At 49.4% G+C, this 22,191-nt stretch overlaps 1 protein-coding gene across 14 annotated transcripts in view; it reads left to right on the forward strand.

Moving 5' to 3' along the window:
- LOC106741127 overlaps nt 1-22,191 on the forward strand; it is a 197,703-nt gene that overhangs the window by 12,185 nt on the left and 163,327 nt on the right. For 7 of the 14 annotated variants that reach the window (XM_014612820.1, XM_014612809.1, XM_014612807.1 and 4 more), the window contains one exon: nt 9,819-10,080. In XM_014612820.1, the coding sequence (XP_014468306.1) occupies nt 10,019-10,080 (62 nt within the window). In that variant the 5' untranslated portion in view covers nt 9,819-10,018. Of the gene's footprint in view, nt 1-4,390; nt 4,451-9,818; nt 10,081-12,678; nt 12,835-22,191 lie in introns of those variants that run through there. The other 7 variants (XM_014612819.1, XM_014612818.1, XM_014612810.1 and 4 more) reach the window with 6 other exon arrangements.

Consider the following 22,191-nt stretch of genomic DNA (forward strand, 5'->3'; position numbering starts at 1 on the left):
CCCCGTCCCGTCGTTAACTCTCCGGTTAACCCTCGTTGTGTGAATGAGCGTCGTGAGTGGAAAAACACTCTCGCGGGTGTTTCGGGGCTTTCCATTTTCCAGCGAGCGCGAAAGCGAGGCGTCACGTCGGGCCGAACAGTCAATCATCCGACGTGGAGTGGTTCGCGTGGTATTCGCGAACGGCGGCGGCATCATTATGATAATTTTGACGGAGTGGTCATTCGACGCGGCACTCTTCAATATTACGTTGATTACGATACATACCGTTATCGCGGCCGCCGAAGTTATTTGCACTTTCCGTTATCAATTGTCGAGCGTGCACTTAATGTTATATGCGCGCGCTAATAGAAGCTAAATTGCGGGCATCGACGCGTACCGTAATAGTGACTGGCGATCGACCGCAAATCTTTTCGCCTTGTGTAATCGATCGATCGTTCCACACGCCGGGACCGTTCAGACGTGATTACATTTCGGCCAAATGGATGAAGCGGATTTGACAGAGATTATATGCGGCAGGTGCTCGAATATCGACGTTTCCATCACGGTAACAAGGAGGGCTCGTTCAGATATCGGAGATTATTGCGCGCCAGTCTTTGATAGTCGTTTGAATTTGTAATCGGCCCCGTTGGCCCGCGCCCGATATCACTTGAGTTCTCGTTCAAGGCGCCCGGGATCGACGCACTCTCTCGCGTTCTCGATTAAAGTAACCTTAAGCGAAAAGAAACGGGATTAGTCCTTTGGAAGACGATTATTGACACTGGCGCGCGGGGAGAGATTAAAGACGAAGATTGATCCTTCCTAAATCAGTACTCCGCTTGCCGGAGTCATTTTCAATTCTCTCCGGGAGGCTGAGAGGAGGGGCGGATCGTAGTTTTGGTTTAGCGGACGGCCTGCTATTCTCCCGCCGCGTCCGACTTCATCCTCCCCGCGGCTCGATCGGCCCGAAAATCGATCGATTTTTTGCGGCAACCAGCAGGCGCACCGCCGCATCCTAGTACGGCGCGAACGGTACACGCGCATTGTTATCATAATTCAGTAAGAACGGAATGATAGGAGGTAACGAGGATAAAGTTACTGGACGCGCAGGGGAAGCCATTATCCGCGATTTTCATAAGCGATTGGACCGCTCGCGTATTTCCGTTGCTATTATCGCTGTCAGGATATGCGATGTGGCGGCTAGTAATGAAGACGGATCGCTTTCTGCGAATCAAACGCGCCTCTCTTCTTTCTCAGTTCGGTCTGCAGCGAAAGTCGAGAGAGAAAGAGAGAGGGAGACAGGGAAAAGGATAGAAAGAGGGTAAAGAGAGAAAGATACTGTACGGGCTTTAATCAGGGTTTAATTGCTTTAATTCGCGATTGCTGCGCGCGATCGCCACGGAACGTCTCGTGAGATAAAGAAACGTGGCGCTGCTCGTGTTTCAACGGGAACACCTCGGCCCGCGTTTAACCCTTTCGCACTCGCGAACGAGTTATCTGACGTTTGATATCGTCCGTTTCAAACAGACTCCCCGAGGCTTTGTTACACAATATAGCGCCATAGAGGTTCTTTTCTTCTTAGAAAAAGAAACATGCGCGCAGATATGTATTTTCTCCTCCTTCCTCGCCTCTTAACACCTCCCATTGCTGAATGTCCGTAATTCTTGCGTCGAGTCGTAAGCTCGATGGCGCTTTATTCGCCCGGATGCATTCAACGAACCGCTCGGAAGCGCGCGTGCGATTAGCATGATTATAGAGACGCGTTTATGGTCGTTCGCCGAGAGAAAAATGAGATCCTCCGCGAGAGGAGCGCGCCCGGAAGAGAGCAGGGGTCCCGTTCTTATTGCCGGGAAGTATGGTAATCCGGCAAAGCGCGAAAAGTTCTGCTAACGATTATTCAAGAGCGACGTCGGCGGCGCTCGTTCGCGCCGCACCATGGAAATTGGATCGAGGAATGAAATTCTTTCGTCTAATTAGAGCACAATATCTTCGCCGGGCTAGAGGGTTATGCTCCGAGCTTACTCTTTTACCTGCGCCTTACATCAAACGTTCCGCGGGAATTAATTGCTTCCCGTGGATAACGGTCCAAGGATATTTTGCGCAGCGCTCGAGGGGTGTTCTGGTTAAACACGTCAGACTTGTCCCTTTGTGCCGTCTGATTATCGTAATTTCAACGCGGCGAGATACCGTCAAGGCTATTAACCTTAATTCTGTAACGCGTTATCGCATTTTCGTTTTTTCTTTCTTACCACATAGTCGACAGGTATTTACGATCGGGATGTGTCAAACTGTTTTATTGCCTGCGTTTTATTGGATATTAGATTCTTCCTCGTAATAAAAATCCGCTAATTTCCTTCTTCGCGCGTAGGCAATTGTAATAAAGCGGACGCGGGGGCGCCGAGCAGGCTCGATTATCCACACGCGGGACGCGTAATTCTTCTAAAGAAATTTTCTATTTTCGTATAATATTGCGCCGCGCATTGGATGGTGTAGAGGACTCATTTGCCGACTTGTTTGCGCAGACGTTATTTAGCGCGGAATGTTTCATCGCGAAAACAGCAGCATAGCCGATATCTACCTGGGGGCCAATAAATGTACAGGTTGCTCCGCATTGTTCCTCTAAACAAGGTATTCGACTCATTCGTTGTACCGGCGCTTTAAATCCCGCCTCTCTCTCTCTCGCGCCCGGGAAAAACAACTTTTCTAATTTTCATACAAAAACTAATTCCGGCCGCCTGTTAACCCGAAATTGCCGGGAATTGTCGCGCATTCGGGGGTTCGTTTAGAATTACGACGACGACGGCGAGGACGACGTTAACGGTACTGTAAAAATAAAGGCAATTATGCGCACGGTCCATACCAATGGCGCCGAGTCAGCGGCTTAATTACACTCCCGAGACAGTACCCTAGATGATACTTGAGGGTTCCTAGGTGTTTCCTATCCCTTTGAGCCTCTTGATCAACGTGATCATAGCGACGGGCTGAACTGTTTGCGCGGAGAGGCCCGACCACGATGCTACGTCAGGATGGCCGAGTGTGGTTTGAGCGATCTCGTACGGCCAATGGACTCGCATAAATTAGAAGCGTTAATACGCGTTAGAGCAATCTCATCTTGGATATTGCCCGAGGGATCGTATCCGTGTAACAGTCGGCTCGTCCGCCATCGCGTGTCTAACTCTACTACCTTGGACAAGTGAATTCCGAATCCGCGCTTGTAAATAATTGGCAACAACAAGTGAAATGATTGATGTTTGTTCCGCGACGCCGGAGAGCCGTTGAGCGTAAGGTACATTTTACACTGAAAAGAATCCCTTGTTATACTTTCTTCTGCTTCCGAGTTAATTACCCGCGGTCAGGTCGGCGCTACGATAACGAGTATAGAAAAAAGCGCGAAGCTGATTTTTCGACACTTTTGGACTAACCGTGATATTAATCGCGATCGCGTTGTCTCGCGATATCCCGTTTTACTTCCGGCACGACACAATGACACGTTGTGCAAAGAGCGGTACAATTAATTAAAAGTATTTCTCGTGCTCGCACGCGAGGGCGCTCTGTAATAAATTAATTTGAAATTGAAATTATTGTTGTCATAAATATATATATACGCGCCCACACACACACACACACACAGCCGGACAAAGAAAAAAAAAACAGTCCGTCATATGCATTTGCTGTTTCCCTCGGCGTGAAAATTAAAAACGCTCGCGGATTTAATGCAGCGCGCTTCTGCGGCGCTACGAGGATGCCGCTAGCGCGGGCGCCGATTGGCCGCGCCGCGCACGCCGGTAGGGCCGATTGGCCGGCGCGTGGAGGTGCGTTCGATAGTCCGGCTCGCGCTACCCCCAGTACCCGGCAGAACCTCGTGAAGGAAAGTGTTTCGTCTGTCGCGTCGGTACTTTCGAAGCTCTCTCGTACGCGAACCGCGTGCAAACTTCACCGTCCTGTCCTCTTTCTCTCTCTCTCTCTCTCTCTTTTATTCTCTATCTTTTTCTCTTTCTTTCTCTCTCTCTCTCTCTGCCTTTCTCTTTCTCTCTATTTCTCTGTTTCTCTCTCTCTCTCTCTCTCTCTGTTTCTCTTTCTCTCCATCCCGCCATCTCTTTCCCACGTCTGTGCTACGCTTCGCATATTTTCAGCGCGCGAAATAAATCGTCGCGCGTCCTGTAGCCGACGACGCTCTCTTCCTCGGCCGACTGCGATTGGCCTCGTCGTGAGCGCGGGAGAAGACGGCCGTCGGTTTGAGCGAGACTCGTTTCCCCGCGGCTGTCACGCGCGTCCCGCGTTCCTTTCCTCTCTTCCTCGCATCCTCACCGGCGAATGTAACGTTACGTGTTACGGTTGCGGTTTTGTGCGAACGAGCCCCTTTGTGTTTCCGTGAACGTCGTTTTGCTCAGTGTTCGTTTTGTTGATTTTTGAGGATTTTTCAACGGCGAGGCTGCCGGACGCGAAACGGACGCCGTGCGAAGGACGACTTCCGGTGAGTCTTTCTGCCCATCCCCGATTTATTCGACGGCCCATTTGGCGAGCGAGCGCGGTTGACTGTAACTTTTTGTTCGTTGCCAATTAACGGGCGCGTCATTATTGCGCGAAATCGGCGAAATGAAAGAGCTGTGAAAGCGCACAGAGCGTATCGACGCGTTAAAGTATCGGTATGCTTCCTCTCTTTCTCTTTCTCCCTCTCTCGCGCGTTTTGTCGATTTATCGCGTATGAAATAGTTCACCAACGCACAGATTTTGGATTTCAAGGTGATTACAGAGCACCAGGTGGTGTCGCTCGTTCAAGGGAGCGCGATTAGCAAAATGGAGCTGCGCACCGTATATGGAACGCAATAATGCCCGGCGCGTTAATTGTCGCGTTCATTATCCCCGGGTGAATTTTGCTTTAACCTTTTCCCCGCTCCGAGTCCTTTTTTCGTCACAGAGCCGGAAAATCAACCTATGGATCGCGTCGATGAGACGATCGTTTGATATCAACGGAGGAGCGAACTTTTACACGACAATACCGTATTCCACAATTTTTCCGCTCTTTACGTTTATCTATTTCACGCTCGAGTTACGCCGCTGCAAAGAGGTCGTGGAGTCAGAACGTCAAATATCGCCGCTCCGCTTTTATCTCCCGGTACAATTTGTAAACGTCATTATCGAGTACCGTTATTACGGCGGATATTACGACGCGCGATTAAAGATAGGCGCGCGGCAGGAACGTCGACAAACAGCCGCGTCGCGCGTAATTGCTTCTGAAACGGCGAGAAACGAACGCGCGTTGCCAAATGTCAAAGACTTGTTGGCAGCATTGTCAATATCGGAGCGGTAGCTCTCGGCACGCGCGTTTCTCGGTGTGGGAAGATGCGCGCGCTCGAACGGGACGCGTGCAGCCGTCGTTCTCGAGGTATAAACCGGCTCACACACATCCGGCCGACAGGACGTAAGCGCCGCGAGTGCTTAATCCGTCAAGTTTCGAGGCTCGTCCTCGAGGAGCCCGTAAATATTTGCCGCCACCGGCAATTTTTCGCACACACCAGGCGCGCGCAGAGACCCGAAATCAAGCGTCGTCATCGTAACCCGCGATCGACCGCGAGCACTTTCGTGCGAAGACGCGCGAACGCCTCGCGAGGAAGAGAGATAGAGAGAGAAGAAAAAAAGATAGGCGCACTTGCGCCGGCGCGATTACGCAAGCGTATGGAAAAGCACGTCGCGGCGGATACGCGCGCACGGATACGCGCGGGATAAAAATTGCCGAGGGACCGTCAAGGGTCGCGGAATGCCCCGGACGATTGATAGTTGCGCCTCGGTGTTATCACCGTCGTAAATCCAGCGGGTTCGGTTTTCGCGTCCGTCCGCGATATTTTCCGTGCCCGTTGGTATCCGCCAAAATAGAGAAATGTTTACGTCACGCGTAGAAAAGAGCGTGATCGATATCAGGGGTGTCTAATTCCAATAACTCGTCGCGCGGAGTCGCGCCTGTAACGGGGATGTTATCGCGCGGTGTAATGCATCCCCCCCCGTGCGAGAATGCATCGCGGAGCTATCAATACGCCGGTAAAATATCGCTCGTTCCCGTTTCCGCGACGCTGAACTTCATCATTATAACTTTATTACGCCGGGCGCGCGCGGTCGATTAACGAGTTTAAGCGAGCTTAACTTTTCGCCTCTCTTGCGCGAATACTTCTCGAATTGATCGACATGTACAGACGCGCTCGCCCTTTTGCCGCTCTAATGGGATTTCTTCCGCGCGTTCCGCCGTGATAGATTCGTCCGTTACCTCCTTTGGACCGCCGCTCGTCAGTGTTTAACGACGCTGCGCGACGCTCCGTATACGCGCGGAAGAAAACGCGCCGCTGCGTGTTAATGCGACACGCGAATGTGTAATTCGTCTTGCGGCGAGACTTCGAAACAACGGGACCACGACGACGCGGTCTCTCTCGTCACGAATCGCGAAGCTTTCTTGCCCGCACGCTTTCTTCCTCGACGACGGTTCGACGAACTCCGCCTCGACGCGCCGTCTAATCCGCGAGCAAATGTAAATTTCTCTCACCATTTATCGGGAATTTATTGTTACACGCGCGAACGAGCGAGCGAGGGTAATTTAGAGAAATTACGGAAATTAATCCGGCGGATAAATGCAAGAGAGAGAGAGAGAGAGATTGCGGCACGTTTCTTTCTATTTCGCGAGCGGGGAAATCGTATTACGGCGAATTTGCGCTGAGACGAAAGTCTTGCGCACACACGTCTATATACTTGCGCGCAAGCCCCTTTCTATGTAAATGTTTACGTTTATGTAGGGGCTTTATGCGGTATGTAGCCCATGTATGAGCCAATAAACGCTCGATCCGTAGGCCATGCGGGGAAATAGACTTCGGTAAAGGGCGCAGATTTTCCGAAGCGCCCTGCGAAACCAGATCGAGGGAGATTACAAATACTGGGGAAACTTGCCGTAAATCCTTTCCTTTGGAAAAAATGTGGAGACCTCCGCTCACAGCGCTGTTCCGCCGGATGGTTCGGTATTGTGCGCCGCCGCATAAGCGATACCGGCGTGCACGGCCGTCTTGAATTTTGAGCATACGCTCGAACATACTGGTGGCAAGCTCGTTTTATTCGTACATTCCGATGCGTGGCTCGCCCTCCATCAGATTAGAAGCGAAATTTATCGTCGCGCGCTCGCCCCGAGTTTAGGATTAAGTGGTCCCCGTGTTCCTGAGATTCGCCGTAGCAGATCGCGATTCTTCATTGCCGAATCGCGAACGTGTGTTGGGCTTCTCTCGGCCGGCGAGAGGTTATCGCTTTGCAGCCCGGGCGTCGCCTATATGCGGCGCGCGTGTTGATCCCATTTAAAAGTAAAACAGCGCGCGACGTAACGCACGAAACAGCGGTGCAACGAGTCGGATATTTTTTTGCCGCATGTCAGAGCAAGGAGGGATTCAAACGCGAGAGGGCGGAAATCTTTCCTGCCCATGCGACCGTATATCATTTCGGTTCTGCCACGTATATAAATCCGGTTATATAACGGCTCGTTTGCGTCCGTGTAAAGTGTAAAGGATAGGTCGTATAAAAAATATATATATTTTTTTTTCGGTTTTCCCGACATGGAAAAAAGGCAGTCTGACGGACGGGTGTTGGATGGAAACGGCGGGGACGCAAGAAAAGAGCAGGCTGAATGGCCTTTTTTAAGCCTGAAAAATGCCACGCTCTGGTTGGAAACTATTTTTGTTCCTCGCATCTCGTGGCTAATAAAGTGCAAGACATTTAAAACCGGGCGATATCGTTGTTATTTGCGTTCGAGTAAACGCGTATTCGGGTCAATTATCCCTTTGTGAAAGTGTGTGAAAACCGTGGCGGTACGTTTCTTTTTTTTCTTATTTCCGAACACTTCTCCCATCTTCGATCATCCGTCTTCTTCGCGATAAGCACAAGTCTCGAGTGATCTCATTTTGAAGCATTTTATTTCTTCTATCGCGCGCTCTCATCTTCCTCGTCCGGTTTTCCGCAGCTTCCCGTGCTGCCGGCAAATTCCTTCTGTTTCGCCCTCGCCGTTTGTCCTTTTTCGGAACTAGATCTATTACCCTGTGATACGAACTCGTTTTGGGCAAGTTACTCCACTGGTATCAGACAGAACTGTTGAGAAGATTATCGCGTACCATCGTGGGATCCGGTCGTGTAATTGAACGAGGACACCGCGAATTGGGTAACGAAAATCTAAACGAGGATACCGGCGTGAGCGAGACGCCCATTATTTAAACGATCTGTTTAAGAAACAGCTGTGTTCTGATAAACTCTACAATTTACGAAGCGGATTTCGTTACCGAGGATACTTCAGATTACGCTTTTTTTTTCTTCTGTCTTTGGTGATACGCCTCTGCGACTTAATGCAAGTAATCTCCGGGTAAAGAGCTGTGCAGTATTTTGAGAAACATCACAAAAGATATTTAATTCTTTTAAGAGCTCGACGCTAAGTATTAAATGCGTCTATTTAATGCGCTACTTCAAACGCTTGAATATTTTCATTATAATAACGAACCTCTTCAGAGGCGGGACGCGTGCTTTTTTATTTCTTTGCTTGTTTAAATAAAAGTATGTCGCTGCGCGAGAAGGGACAAAGATTACATCGTATCTTGTACGAGCGCTCGGTGCAGCTCACTCCCGTGCGCGTTTCAGAATAGCAATCTCTCTCTCTCTCTCTCTCTCTTTCTCGTTTGCAGAATGGTTTTCGCAGAGATATAAAGAGTTACTCTACCTATGATGCCAGGAAACATTCGGAGCGAGTTTGAGATACTTTCAGACGAAATAAGCGCAAAATTATCAAGATCAGTATAAAATATGACAAATAGAGCACTCCACTCTTTTTGCAATTAGAACCGAGTGTTCGTTCAGAGATATCCCCAGCGATTACGCGTGTCCCGTGGTTGACGGTATGCAATTATTTTGCGAAGAGATTAATACCACCGCGTCGTTGACTTCATCCGATCGTGATACGTATCTCAATTTTCCTAGTAATTGATCGACACGCCGTCCAGCAGCCTGTATCTCGTTCGAACGTGTGGAAAGGCAACGTCGAAGCTCGACGGAGCGTAGCCCTCGAGAGAAAGAGAGAGGTGAAGGAGAGGTGAGGAAGGAAGGGGGTGGGAGAGCGTGAAAGAGAGAAAAGGAGGGAAGACCGCGAGAGGAGACTCTCGAGCCTCGGCTGGAGTACCTGAAGTGGCTGCGAGCAGGACTCGAAGAACCTACGCGAAATCTAATTCGAGTACGTACGTAACGGTAGCGGAGACAGCAGGGGCCTCATGCATATTCAGCGTATTTGTGGCCGAGTGCAGCTCCGGTAACTCATTGTACTCGACTACTCGCGGCATTTGCCTCACCTCGACAACGACGGGGGACGTACGAAAATTGGCGGGTGGGTGCATATTCGTTGGAAAGTCGCGCGCGCGACAGGTGAGGAAGGCGCCTCTCCCGCCTCGGGTTTCCGCTGCGTTCTTCCCCGGCCCACCTGTCCGACTTAATGCCCGCGCGGGATGCGATAAGAGCGTCCTTGACGCGTATTTCCGGGAGTGGCTTCCTGTTTGAGGGATACGCCGCCGGCGGCGATGTCACGCTACAGTGATATCGTGCAGTGACCCGGTGTTTGTGTATGCCGGGACCATGGGAAACGACGCGCTCGGTTATTTCATCGGGACGCTGCAACCACGACACGATACGCATCGCTCAGACGAATATAGGACCGGTTGCCCTTAACTGATGCAGTCGCCGCGCGGCGAACTTGTAATTTCACGCGGAGTAATTTAAACCCGGCGCGAATCATTTTTGCGAATAACGTTGCGCCAACGTGTCGGCCCTCTCTCTTTATCGTTCAGCTCGCATCATTTGGCTCGTCGTCGGGGGAGACCGGAGAGTTAAAGTCGCAATATTATCCACGACGAGAGAAGGGAGTCCGCAAAAAGTTACGGAAAGTAGCACGACGGTTGATTACAAGACCGATAATACTCCTTGATGAGATGATCCTTTTCAACTTTGTCACGCTGATTGCCGGCGTCGAGGTCTCCAATTGCGGGATATGGTCGCGGCCGTCAGCGATGTCGGATTACAGGTGCTAAGGTTTATGAACTTCGCGCCAAGGTACATAGTAATCTAAGTTTAAGAAAGCTTCTGTACCGGGCGACTAGCGGAGAGAACACACAGAGAGAGAGACAGAGAGAGAGAGAGAGTCGAACAAGGCGGAGTTGGAATGGGACTTAATAGAATGCTGCGGGTTGTCTGCCCTTAATCTTTGCACACTGAACTCGCCTCCACACCGCCTCTATTTATCTCGAAATTTTCGTCCATACCTCAAAGCGCTGTACCGATGACTTAATCTCCTCCGTGCGCGTTTTATCCTCGCCCCTTTTATCCTCGCCTCGCGATCGTACTTGGGCGCGACCGATACTATCTCGAATTTCTAACGAAGTGAAACGAAACGCGCAGCGAGAGCTCCCTGTTATCGTCATCGAAACGATATCGGCATTGTCCTTATAACAGGATGTCGTTCTCGGGTTGCTAACGCGCTCCGCGACGTAGGAAAGAACGACGGGATTTACGGTTACTATTACACCCGGTTAAGCCGTCCCGCGGCGACGACGCATGATTCATCGATACGAGATACGTCTAATATCGCGCACGAAAATTTGTGCCTTTCGATAAATTTCTAATTCATTGTGGATCATAAACCGGGCGCGAGTGAATATCAGCCAGGCATGTCGGTTGGTCTGTGCTCGGCCGAGGACGGCGAGTGGAAAGGGATTGGTTTTAGGGGTCGTTACTTGGCTCTCGGGCGAAGGTGCTCTCATTGAGATTTGCATATCAATAGGAAATGTTTATTGATGGCTCGTCCGCCCACGTCAGAAAGGTAGGAGCGAACACGATACGTAGCGAGTGGAAGTGGAGCCACACCACCGTGGTCCCTCTTCGTGTATCCGCCTCGCCAAGATTTACCTCCTCGTCTTTGAAGTAGCCAGGAGACGCTCCCGGTATTTTCAGCGTCATTTAACATCTTACGACATCCGCTGTGCTGGGAAAGCTCCCGCTCCCGCTGTGGACCATGCCGGGACTTCCGGTATGATCAACGTCTGTTTCGGTCAACGAACCGATAAACAAAGGCTCTCGATGAAAGCCTCCTAAGCGATGGTTTGCTTCTTTTCTGTCTTATCGAGAGGACGCTTTCTTTGAATTTCGCGGATGATACGACGATTACCGAGTTTCTCGTGTGTTTACTCCCCCCTCCGTCCCTACCTTTCTTATCGGCAGAATGATTAATGCGACATCGACCTCATTTTTTTTTTACATCTTCGCTACCATCTGTTCTAATGATAACAGTGGCAACCCTTGGTCGTATCTACCGCTATCGTTAAGAGCAGCGTTACCGTAAACAACGTGCCTCGATTGCCACTGAGAACTATTATCCATAGTTGGTGAAGTAGAATCGTTATTAGAATTCGCGTAAATGTAATTATTTAATTATTCAGTCTGAAACGTGTAAACGTTAGCCGTGTGGATGCAAACAAGTTTCCTCCATCTTCTGCTTCTTAGCTATTTACATATCATTTCTCGGCAACACACAATGTGTGGGAACGGCGAAGATATCTGCTCCAGGTACGAAACTCATCTATCTAGCTCCCTGTCCTCGTTCCACCTCTCATCGCGCTATTCCACCGGAGATCAGCTACCGAAATTCGTGGCTTGCCTTAGGAAGCTTCACCGCCGGCACTTTGCATACATTTGACCGTGCGGAGAATAACACGGGGCAGAGAAGCTCGTTCTTCGACTATTCGGCACTGACTTTGCGTGATTCCCCGTCAGCTTCACTTGCAAAAGTATGAAGCGTTTGTCGAGCCACGTCCTCGTTTCCTCCCAGTACGACATCGTCCGTAACGTTTTACACTTTCATATTTCTCTATCGCATTTTTTCGTTCTTGCAGTTGAAGAAACTTGGAGAAACTTAGGAGCGTTTCCGATGCATGCCGATCAGGGAAATAATAAGCGTCATCGAATTGACGCTTATAAATTATTAGCTGGTATTATGAAGTCTGCGTGACAGAAGTATCTTTAAGTTGCCCCTCCACGGAGAGTGCAATACGTACTGTACCATTTCCTAAATTGAAACTTTTTTATTGTTACATGATTCTTAGCCTTTTACATGTACATATAAGATCGAAACTATTATTATTAGAGCCATTGTAACCCTACTGTATTATAACTAGAGTTACTTTCGCGATTTTCAACCTCATGCTTTACACGTGGCTCAAAATTGTGTAACTCTTCGTCTGGGAAAAGATACGGCACATATGACGCCAACTGCACGCCCGGATACAATCGTCGACTCGCGTGATTTTTGGCAGTCGCGCGCGTTTTCTTCTTCGGAGACGCGATTCGTGTAACAACACACAGCCAAAATCGAGCGGGAGACGTGCAGTTTTCGGAACGTGATCAAATACATCAACTGTCGGCAGCTTTATTCTCCTCTCTCCGCCTCTTCCCTTTTCTTTCCCTCTTAAATTTTTTTCTGCCACCACGCGGAAGATTGGCTACCGAAAATGCGCGGGTCGCTTTTGGCAGGCCGGCCGGCACTTTCCATACGGTTCGATTGTGCCGTGGATAACACACAGAGAGAGAGAGAGAGAGAGAGAGAGAGAGAGAGAATCGGCTTTCATCCGCTCCCCGCGGTACTCTTGCACATTGCAGTCACGTAGGCTTCGATCGTGCGTTCCACCTGATTTCGGATTCCTAGCAGCGTCGTCTGTCCGCGGCCGGTACATCGTCGGGTTTGCGCGCACCGCGGCACGGCCCTGGAATCGCTTCACGCCGATTTTCACCGAACGCGGTTTGCCGACGGCTGCTGTACGTATATGATTATCCCTGATTTTCGGGTAGTGCGCATCGCCTTGCGGTGCTTTTTCGCTGTTGCCACGAGCGTTACCAGTTTCAGTTCGGAAATACGAAACAGACGAAGCCGAGAATTAAAAACTCGGTCTCTCTCTTGCGGAAAAGGGAGAGAGATAGAGAGAGAGAGAGAGAGAGAGACAAAACCGGTCAGGCCTGCTTTCTTTGAAACAAATGATTTATCCCGCCGAACTGCACGGAGGCAATATTCTAGTAAAAATTATTACAAAAGTTTGTAATGTTGAAATATACTGGAATTATTTTCGAAATTATTATGTGTGTTGTAATCTTTAGTGATGTATATCGTGTGTACACATAACTGAAATGGTAAAAATTACTACAAAAGTTTGTAATGTTAGAATATAACGGAATTATTATTGAAATTACTATATGTGTTGTAACCTGATGTGTGCATATGATAATCACTAAAAATTACAACACACATAGTAATTTCGATAATATTTCCGGTATATTCCAGCAGTATAAATTTTTCTAGTAATTTTCACTATAATATTTTCTCCGTGTTCGAGCTGAAAGAAAGAGGAAGCGACGGATAGATAAAGGGAAGATGACGGTGAATTATAGGGATCGCACGACGATACTTAGTGGAGAGAATATCCGATGGAAACACACCGTGGCGCGCAACAATGCGAATGAATGGTATGACGTAGCACAATGACGTGAAAAGGATAGTTCCCAGATTTGCCTATTAGACTCGAACGTGTGAAAAAGTGTTTCTATTCGCATTCATACATCATCAATTCGAATGCCGGCGGGTCGGGGTCATCTTTACGCATGAATGGCGCAATCCGCAATTCTACAGCGCTAGGGTTTACACAACTGTTAAAATTCCGTTAAATTTACGATTAATCTTTCTATTGTGCGTAGATGCTTTGTGCAGAGCACACGGTATAGCCAGAATGCAAAATTTAGTTAGCGATTTTTGAAATACGCTATTCGAGCAACGATTTGTACCAGCTAGATTCAATAGATGTATATATATATATATATATATATGCATACACAGTTTTTTTCTATCTCGAAATTTATTTTATTGTTTTATTTTCGTCCGTTCGAAAAATTTGCAGCGCCGAGTGAAATATTAGTTTTGAAGTCGCGACGTTTCTGCGACGACGGGAAATCGTGAGTGAGCTCTTTATTAGGGTCTAAGATAGAGGAAGGTCAGTTGTTAGGGCCCGGACAGATTTAGACGGTGCGGGGGAAAAGTATGTTGCGGGAAGTATTCGGGATAGGCGGGAGTGCATCGTTTCGGACCGCTCCAGTGAAATGTGCCACTGCGGTTGGCGCCGCGGAAAGAATTGCTGCATCAATGTTGTAAATTCGCAAGTTTTGCCGTACCATGTACGTTGCGCACAATATGGTGGCCACGATTTAGACTGGCGTGATTCCCAGCGGTGAGATAAATCGACCGCGCGAATCATTTTTTCCATGCAGATTCGGGCCGTTTTGTGCACAAAATGGCTCGGCGCATCGACCGATTTACGTGACACGGTAATGTTCGCTTTAATAACGGCTCAATCTGGCATCTGGCAACTTTTGTCATCGTTGTTATTGATATCGTTTCGCAATATTGTGAAATTCGTTCGATGTAAAAGCGAGAAAGATCGATGAATCTTTTCGTGCGGTAACTTGGAGCAACTCGGGAGTGGTGTTGTCGATTTCGACCACCCGGACATCCGAGTCTTTCAGTAACTGAAAATACGGGTGATCTCAAACGTTGCAAATTATTAGTTCAACGATAACAAATAATAACGCTGTCTGAAATGAATCGGATATTCAGTTACTAAAAGACTCAGATACCCGGGTAGTCGAAATTGACAACGCCATTCGGGAGTTAAAATTAAATTAAAACTACAAGCTATTTATTCAGCGATACTTGTTCCGTCCTCGTGACAACGGGGGATTTTTAAAACGTTTAAAATGTTCACTTTAATCGAGAATTATTTATCCGCGCCTCTTCCTTCTATCCGTCATTCCCATCCCTCAGCTTTCAAGACATCGTCTTATCCGCATCGACGTATGCAAATTTCCCCGCGACCAAGCTGTCTCTCGAGTCGCGCGAGGGAAGAATGGGAGCGAGTTCTGATTAAAGTTAACACCGTAGCCCGCGGCATCACGTCGCATAACTCGCGATCGTTCTTCCGCCTCTTCTTCCGGTGGGCAACGATCGACTGCGGCCGGGTCGGTATCTGGCTCGACGCTCTGTTGTCTCGCCGGTTGTTTCCACTCGGGCGATCCATGATGTAAATTGGATTCACGGAATCAGAATGGAAATTCGCTGGTACGTAAACTGCGCGGTTCCTCGGGCTCTTTTTCACATCGTGCACGTATACCTCGATCTTGGTGGCCGGGGTGTTCTCGAGGTGGAATGGGGGACAGCTGGGGGATCAGCAGCGTAGAACGAGGAAGGGCGGAGGAACGTCGGCGGGTTGCGAGGGGTGGTCGCATTGATTCTTCGCCGAAGGGCCGACGGAGAGAGCGGTTTTCAGCCTCCGCCGTCACCTTCTCTCGCTCGCTTCGAGAGCTCCCTCTCGTTCGATAATGGAGGCTTACACCGAGATACCTGCCTGTCCGCTTATGCCGTATACATCGTCTGTGTGTACATATTTGCAGATGTTCACGTGTATATGCGAATGATGGTGTCCGCCTATGTGTGTGGGCGTATGGGTGTACGCGCACCACCACGTATGTATAATGTTCTCTCGTGAGCTAAGACGTATGTACAGCGTACGGATCGAACGTAGCGGGGCGGGAGGGAGGGGGCAGGGGGGATACGGAAGCAGGGCACTTTGCGTGATTGGGCCAGCTTCGTGAGGCACGACGGGTCTTAACCTTCTCGTATCTTACTTGCCTGCCTCGCCAAGTCCCACCGATTGCCCTCGTCGAAACTCTCCTGACACCCGGTAGCGTGGAACGCCAAGCCCGAGCCACGCATGGCTGGCGGTAACGGGAGATAATGGAGGAATCCTTTCCGGATTCTAGTCTAATCCTATTTTATTATGGAAGGATATCTTTGTCCGGCGGAATGAGCGAGCATATGTAAGAATGTACATTGTCCGCGACGAGATGCCCGCGTGGAGAGTTTCTGAACGCGAAAATTCCGATTTCTACGCAAGCTCCGTACGCGTTACCTTCAATTTGCGAAAATTCTGCGGGTAAGGACGTACTTCTCGAGGAGTATGGAAAGGTTCTCTAATATTTTCCGAGATGAATACACTTGAGATCAACTTTTCGTGCAGGTGTAAAACACGTGAGGAATCTTAATTTCATAAAAATTTCCCAAAAATGGGGATCGGTCGGCGGAGGTCAAGAGAAAAAGGAGAGAAAAGAAGAGAGAAGGGGAGAGAGAGAGAGAGAGAAAGAGAAGATTAGATTATAACAATTTGGAAAATTAAGATATCACGCGAATATCACTTCTCTCTCACGCGTATTTTGATTCGGCGGAATTTCTTCGCACGATCGCGAAACGCAGTTAAAGTCATCCGTGCGTCGACAGGAGATGACATCTCCCTTGCTTCGCGCGCGCTCAAGGCCGTCACGCGCGCGATGCTTCCCTCCGCGTTGCATCGCGATCCAGGAAATTTCACCGCCGCGCATGAACACGGACGCATATGATAATGGTGCTTTGTGCCGCGAAGATGATTCCCAGAGGATCTTTCCGGGGTGCGCCGACACCGGCATTGTCGGTCTGCTGCGGTTATCGTTCGGGCACATCTACCGCGCGAAATTACTTTGACGAATTAATCACACTTCGCGGATTCTTGCTAACTTCAGCAACTTCGAATTTCCATTCTCTCGCCACACACCGACGCGTTCCGTGACATAACAGATATTATATCTCAGATATTGTATACGTACACGATTGCGAATGCGACACACGGACAATCGGCGTTTTACCGCGGCATCCCTTCGCTCTTCTCCTCTAATGGACGTATCTTCATTCTTTCGTTATGGAACATTGAAGAAAATTATTCGTTATTATTTCGTACGAGAGTACCGATATTATCCGCCCTTCCCCGACCGTAAAAAGCTATCCCGGCTCTTTGTAAATCCTCGCGAAAAGCACTTTTCTCGATTGAGAAGTGCTCTTTTTCTCTCTCTCTCTCTCTTTCTTTCTCTTTCTTTCTCTTCGTCCTCCTTCGATCTTTCTCTCGCCAATGGTAGATTCCCGATGCTGGGCTTCCTTCGCGTTTATCGGGAAATGATGGTAAGTTGGGTGGTGGGTAATTTGGTTACGTGAAGTATTTTTATCGAGCGATATCGAAGAATGGACAACGTGGAGAGACAGAGGAGGGCGGGAGGACGCGCGTACTTTTGTCTCTTAGGAGAAGAACGTCGAGGACGTCGCTTCGCTTCGGAAATTTCTCTAAGCCGAACGTTATGGAGGCGTCCGTGAAAATTTGTTAACGTCATGATACATTTTACGTAACGAGATCTACGAACCGATTACTCCCCCGGCACCGTCGGCAGCGGGAATTGTGTTTCAGATGCTGCCTCGTTTCACGCCTCGCAGTTCCCGAGCACTAATTTCCATTCGCTCAGAATTTCTCAAGCACCCTCTACTTTACCGTGACTTCGGGATTGTGAAACGTACGGTATACGCGGAAGTCAAGAGTAGTTCGCCGTGAAATGTTATCGTGAAAACGTATCGTGGGCTCAGAATGGCTACTAAGTTGTAACATTCCCGAGTCTTGAGGAAAATAACTTCGCAGTTTTAAAGTCTCGTAATTTTTACATTCGCCATACCGCTTCTGCTTCTCCAACTTTGCGGCGCCCGCGCAGTAATATCCCCAGATAACATCGGCATTTATTCTTGAGCCGGGGAATAATCCCCCCGTTGGAGTAGATGTGAATTCGAAAAATTTCGTCGAAAGAGAATCCCTGTATCCGGCTGTACGTAGCGCCCTTCGCCGTTCCCTATGTCCCTTGTACCATCCGATCCATCACTCACGGGTTTAAGTCATAATTAGTACTAGCAGAGCCGGGAAAAAGAGACTCTTCCCAAACGACGACACGCCCGATTCGGCCAACGAAGAGCTCAGAAAATAATGGCCACGGAAATAGGGCAAGGAACTAACGCGAAGGGAGAGCTGCCACGGGGCAAGGGAGGGGACGGGAGGCAGGTAAAACCTTGGCAAGAAATATCCCCTCGTGGCGGCGCTCGCCACATTCCACCGGGATCATTACGTCAAATAACAGAAATCTTCCGAGTCTTGCCTATCCACCTTCCTTCCTCTCCATCACTCTCTCTCTCTCTCTCTTTCACCTCCTCCGCCGGTTATATTCCCTCTCGCTCATTCGCGGTCACTTCGACAGCCGGTTCTACGTCTTGCACGGTCCACAGCCCAACTTCGTACCGTACATTGCCGCTGACTGTTGCAGCAATGGAGACCCTTGCTCGCCGCCTGCGAATGGCGGAGCGAATCGCGCGCGCACAGTCACAGTCAGCTTTAGCGGTATAATTCGTCAGCGCGACGCGGACAGGTCTCGATGCATCTGCATTAAACGGCAGCAGCGGCCGATCGGTGCTTGAACCGTCTCTCGACGGTAATCTCGAGCGATGCGGTCGATGAGGACGGTCGGAGAACGGCATAACGCGGTGCCGTAGCTCGGTTTGCAATTCTCGATTACGATTTCGCGATCGCTTTCAGCGATAACGCTTTGAGGAGCCGCGCGAGGAAGAAACGCGCGTGTCTTGAGTGTGTGCGTGTGTATGAGAGAGAGGGAATTTCGTTAATTGATATTTCGAGATACATTAATAACTACCGACGACGGAACAATAGCGCTATTCGTCGGGATCGTATATCGCAAGTCGCGTCGATCGAGCGTGAATGGAGTCGAATTTGAGCGCCTTCCGCGTGTGCCTTGCGAGCAATTAGTCACCTCGGCTGCGCGCAACATTTCGCGGTAATAGCCGATTTTAGCGCGGCCTAAAGCCGATTATACCCGTGGCCGAATAATTCACGGTTAATTGTAGGTGATATAAATTGTCGCTGCGCCGATCCACTGACGTAATTAGTAAATATGGAATTAACGATCTCCGTTAATGCACGGCGCGGCGGCGCTATCGCGCACGGCGTTTCGTGAATATGCATGCGATTTGAAACCCGTGGAGAGTTTCCCCCGGTGTTCACGCTTTTACGGCTTTACGCCGGCGGCGGCGCCTGCGAAAAAAAAAATCCTACGTTAATTATTTGATTACGTTAACGATTCAATTAGCTACTCCGACGGGCAATTACGACGCCGGCTTTGATATCGCAGTCAACTATCGCTGTTGCGATCCCGTATAATTCTAATTTTCAATAATGCAGACGCGCGCGCTTAAAAAAATATATATATATATATGTATATATGTATATATACGAATATATACGTATGTTAGTCCGGTATCTCTGTCCCGAGAGCTGCCCGGCTGCGAGCATTAGGCAAATCCATTTCTCGCTTTAACGATCTGGCAACCGATAACGAAGTCATTTATCGCCCCGTCTCTCTTCGGTCGGGATAAAAAGTTTCGAGACTCTCTTCAGGTGGGACAATTTTCGCGCTACGTTCGCACACATGGAACACGCGTTCTCGCGCTTCAGCTTCCAATTACAAAAGAGCAATGCGGAAACGTTTGTCCTCGAGTACGTGGTGGTATTCAGAACTAGCTAACTAAAACACTGCGCGAGAGAAGAGTGTACACGCGCTCTCACTCGTCAACAACGCACTCAGATCGCGTCTCGCGCTACCGTCTGTCAGCGATTGCGTTAATCCACAATGTGAACAAAAAAACAAAGGAGGGGAAGCGGAAATTCAATATCCGCGTGGGTGCTCGCGCGAAACGCTTGTCCCTGATTTACCCCGCTATTTTATGCTGCGCCTCTCAACCGAACTCGTCGCAATTACACCGGCTTCGATTCCTGATTACGAAGCGATCTCCGCGCACGATCGCCCCGCGCTCTTCCAAAGGGTGTCGAGATGCAATCACGTACCGCTAGTCGCGACGGCGAGAGCTTTCTGTCGGATAATTTGATCACTCTTTCCCTACAAGCCTGAGGAACCGGCGTCTTTCTACGTACGTAAGAGGGACGAGAGCGACTCCTCCCTCTATCCGCTCCTGTCGCTTCGTTACGTGCGCGCGTAAACGTGACTAGACATTTTTCCGCGATTGCACCCATTCACCGGAGTGAACAGACCTCGATTTTCAGTAATTTCACGGAATTCAGCCGGCCTCGGCCGTCATCTTCTCTCATTCGCGCGTGATTATACGCGCGCGAGACACCTCCGGTCGCTCGCTCCGAAGTCAAAGAGTGGAAACGACGGACGAGAAGAAAGAAGCGAGACGTAATAAGTAGTCGGGGTCGAATTAGGCGTGTCGGATGGCGAAAGGTTGCGGGGTAAGAAAGGAATGGCGAGGAAGGAGAGAGAGAGAGAGAGAGAGAGAGCAAGAGGAAAACCGATGCGGCCTAATGCTGCAGCAGGACGTTCTGAAAAAGAAGGATAGACTCATGAAGTAGAGCAGCATGAGAGGTTCGATTTGATTGAACTCCCGCGCGACACCAGCGAGAGAACTACATCGGGGGTAGAAGTTTCCGCGAATTTCAAATCATCCCGAATGGGATGCAATTTGCGGAGACAGAATTCCGACGTTCAACTGGCAAAAGTTTGCTGTAGCGTTTCCGCGAGGTCCTCTCGCGTTGCGAAACTTGTCCCACCACTTTGCCTGCCGAGAGCGATGTCTCCTTATTTTGTTAGGATATCGATTTCTTTCGCGCACTTATTACGTATTATAAAATCACCGAGACACTGTCGAGCGTCGTCTGAAGTTCGTTGAAAAAATAACGATTACTTTCCACCGGTGATCTTTTATCCGAGAAATTCGATATTCCAGCGTTTCCCCGCTGTATAAAATATATTTGCGTTGATGTCGGTTATTTTTCACGTGTTTTTCACATGTTTTGTAACTTCGAGCCGCATCTATATGTTTGCTTCTTTTTTTTTTTCAAGCTGGTCGGCTTTGTGCATGTGTGTATGTGCGTTCTCGAATATCCAATCGACGCAATTAAGGCAGGTGCGAATGACGCTTTCCCTGTACACAGCGCACGATCGCGCGCGCGCGCGCGTCGGGACTTATTAGCGCCGGAGTCAGAACACATTTCTTCGCTATCACAGCCGGGTAATAAATTATGGCCCGCTCTTACGTTCATTCATACGATACTCACGAACCCACGAGATGACATAATCGGCCTTGTTCCCACAGTAACTCATTGGAGGCTTTTAACGCGTACTATACAACACGTTGCAGCCTCCTTGCGTCTCCTCTCGTCGTCCGTGAGAACGTTCAAGTCTCAAGCTGTGATATTCATGGTGATCCTTCCCGTGTCCGGCAGATATTAAACGATCGGTTGCATGAGAACGCGAGAGAAGGATGAAAGAATACGTTAGAGAAGAACCCGTCTTCGAACTGTCTTCGCGATACGACGAGCCGCGGAAAGGAGTATACCGGGGGCTGTTTCGTCGCTTTTTCTTAGGTCAAATCGCAGTGACGAAAGCCCTCCCCGTAAATCATCATCCCTGCGTAAATCCATCCGACCGGTAGGAGTTGCGGCGGCGGAGCCAATCATGGTGCGTGTTTCCTATGAAAATACGCCGTAATTGGTTTGCCGTGATGGACTTAACTGCCAGGTAAATTTACCACGAGATAGGAGAAGCAAGCCCTTGATGTGTTTATCTATTTATCGCTGCTAATGGAAGACCACCGTCGAGGTGGGACTTCTCCGTACAAGTCGTCGCCGGTTCTTCCGTGAGAAAAACCGAGCTGTCCGAAGAACCCCCGAGGATCTCGCTCGGCCTTATCCTTAAAAGCCCGGACTTCTTTTAAACAAGCCCTCCACTTTGTGCGCCTCCCTTAAGGGCGCGCTTCTCGCGAGGGTACGTACGACCGTCGAGAACGCACAGGACATATTTCGGCGCGCGAGGGGTGTGTGGGAGGGGTGGGCTGAATCGATCTCGTGAAAATCATCCCGAGGTGCCCGAGGAGAAAAGGAGCGACTACGACGGTGCCATCCTTCTCTCTCGGCGCGTAGCTGGAGACTTATACATATAACGGATGTATAATATACGCCGTCACTGTCTAAGCCGCCTGTCTTCCCTCGGAAATCATAAATCCACGACTTCGCGGCGTTCCTCGGGCATGTTATTTACGTTCACGCTCGGAAAAGTGGTTTTCTTGCGGCCGCGGCGAAGAACGCGAGCGAGTTTAAAAGCAACCCGTCGCGTAATTGGATTATAATTCCTTGCTTTCCCCCCCCC

The sequence above is a fragment of the Dinoponera quadriceps genome, unplaced genomic scaffold (genome assembly GCF_001313825.1).
Source record: "Dinoponera quadriceps isolate SergipeBrazil2010 unplaced genomic scaffold, ASM131382v1 scaffold555, whole genome shotgun sequence".
NCBI lineage: Eukaryota > Metazoa > Arthropoda > Insecta > Hymenoptera > Formicidae > Dinoponera > Dinoponera quadriceps.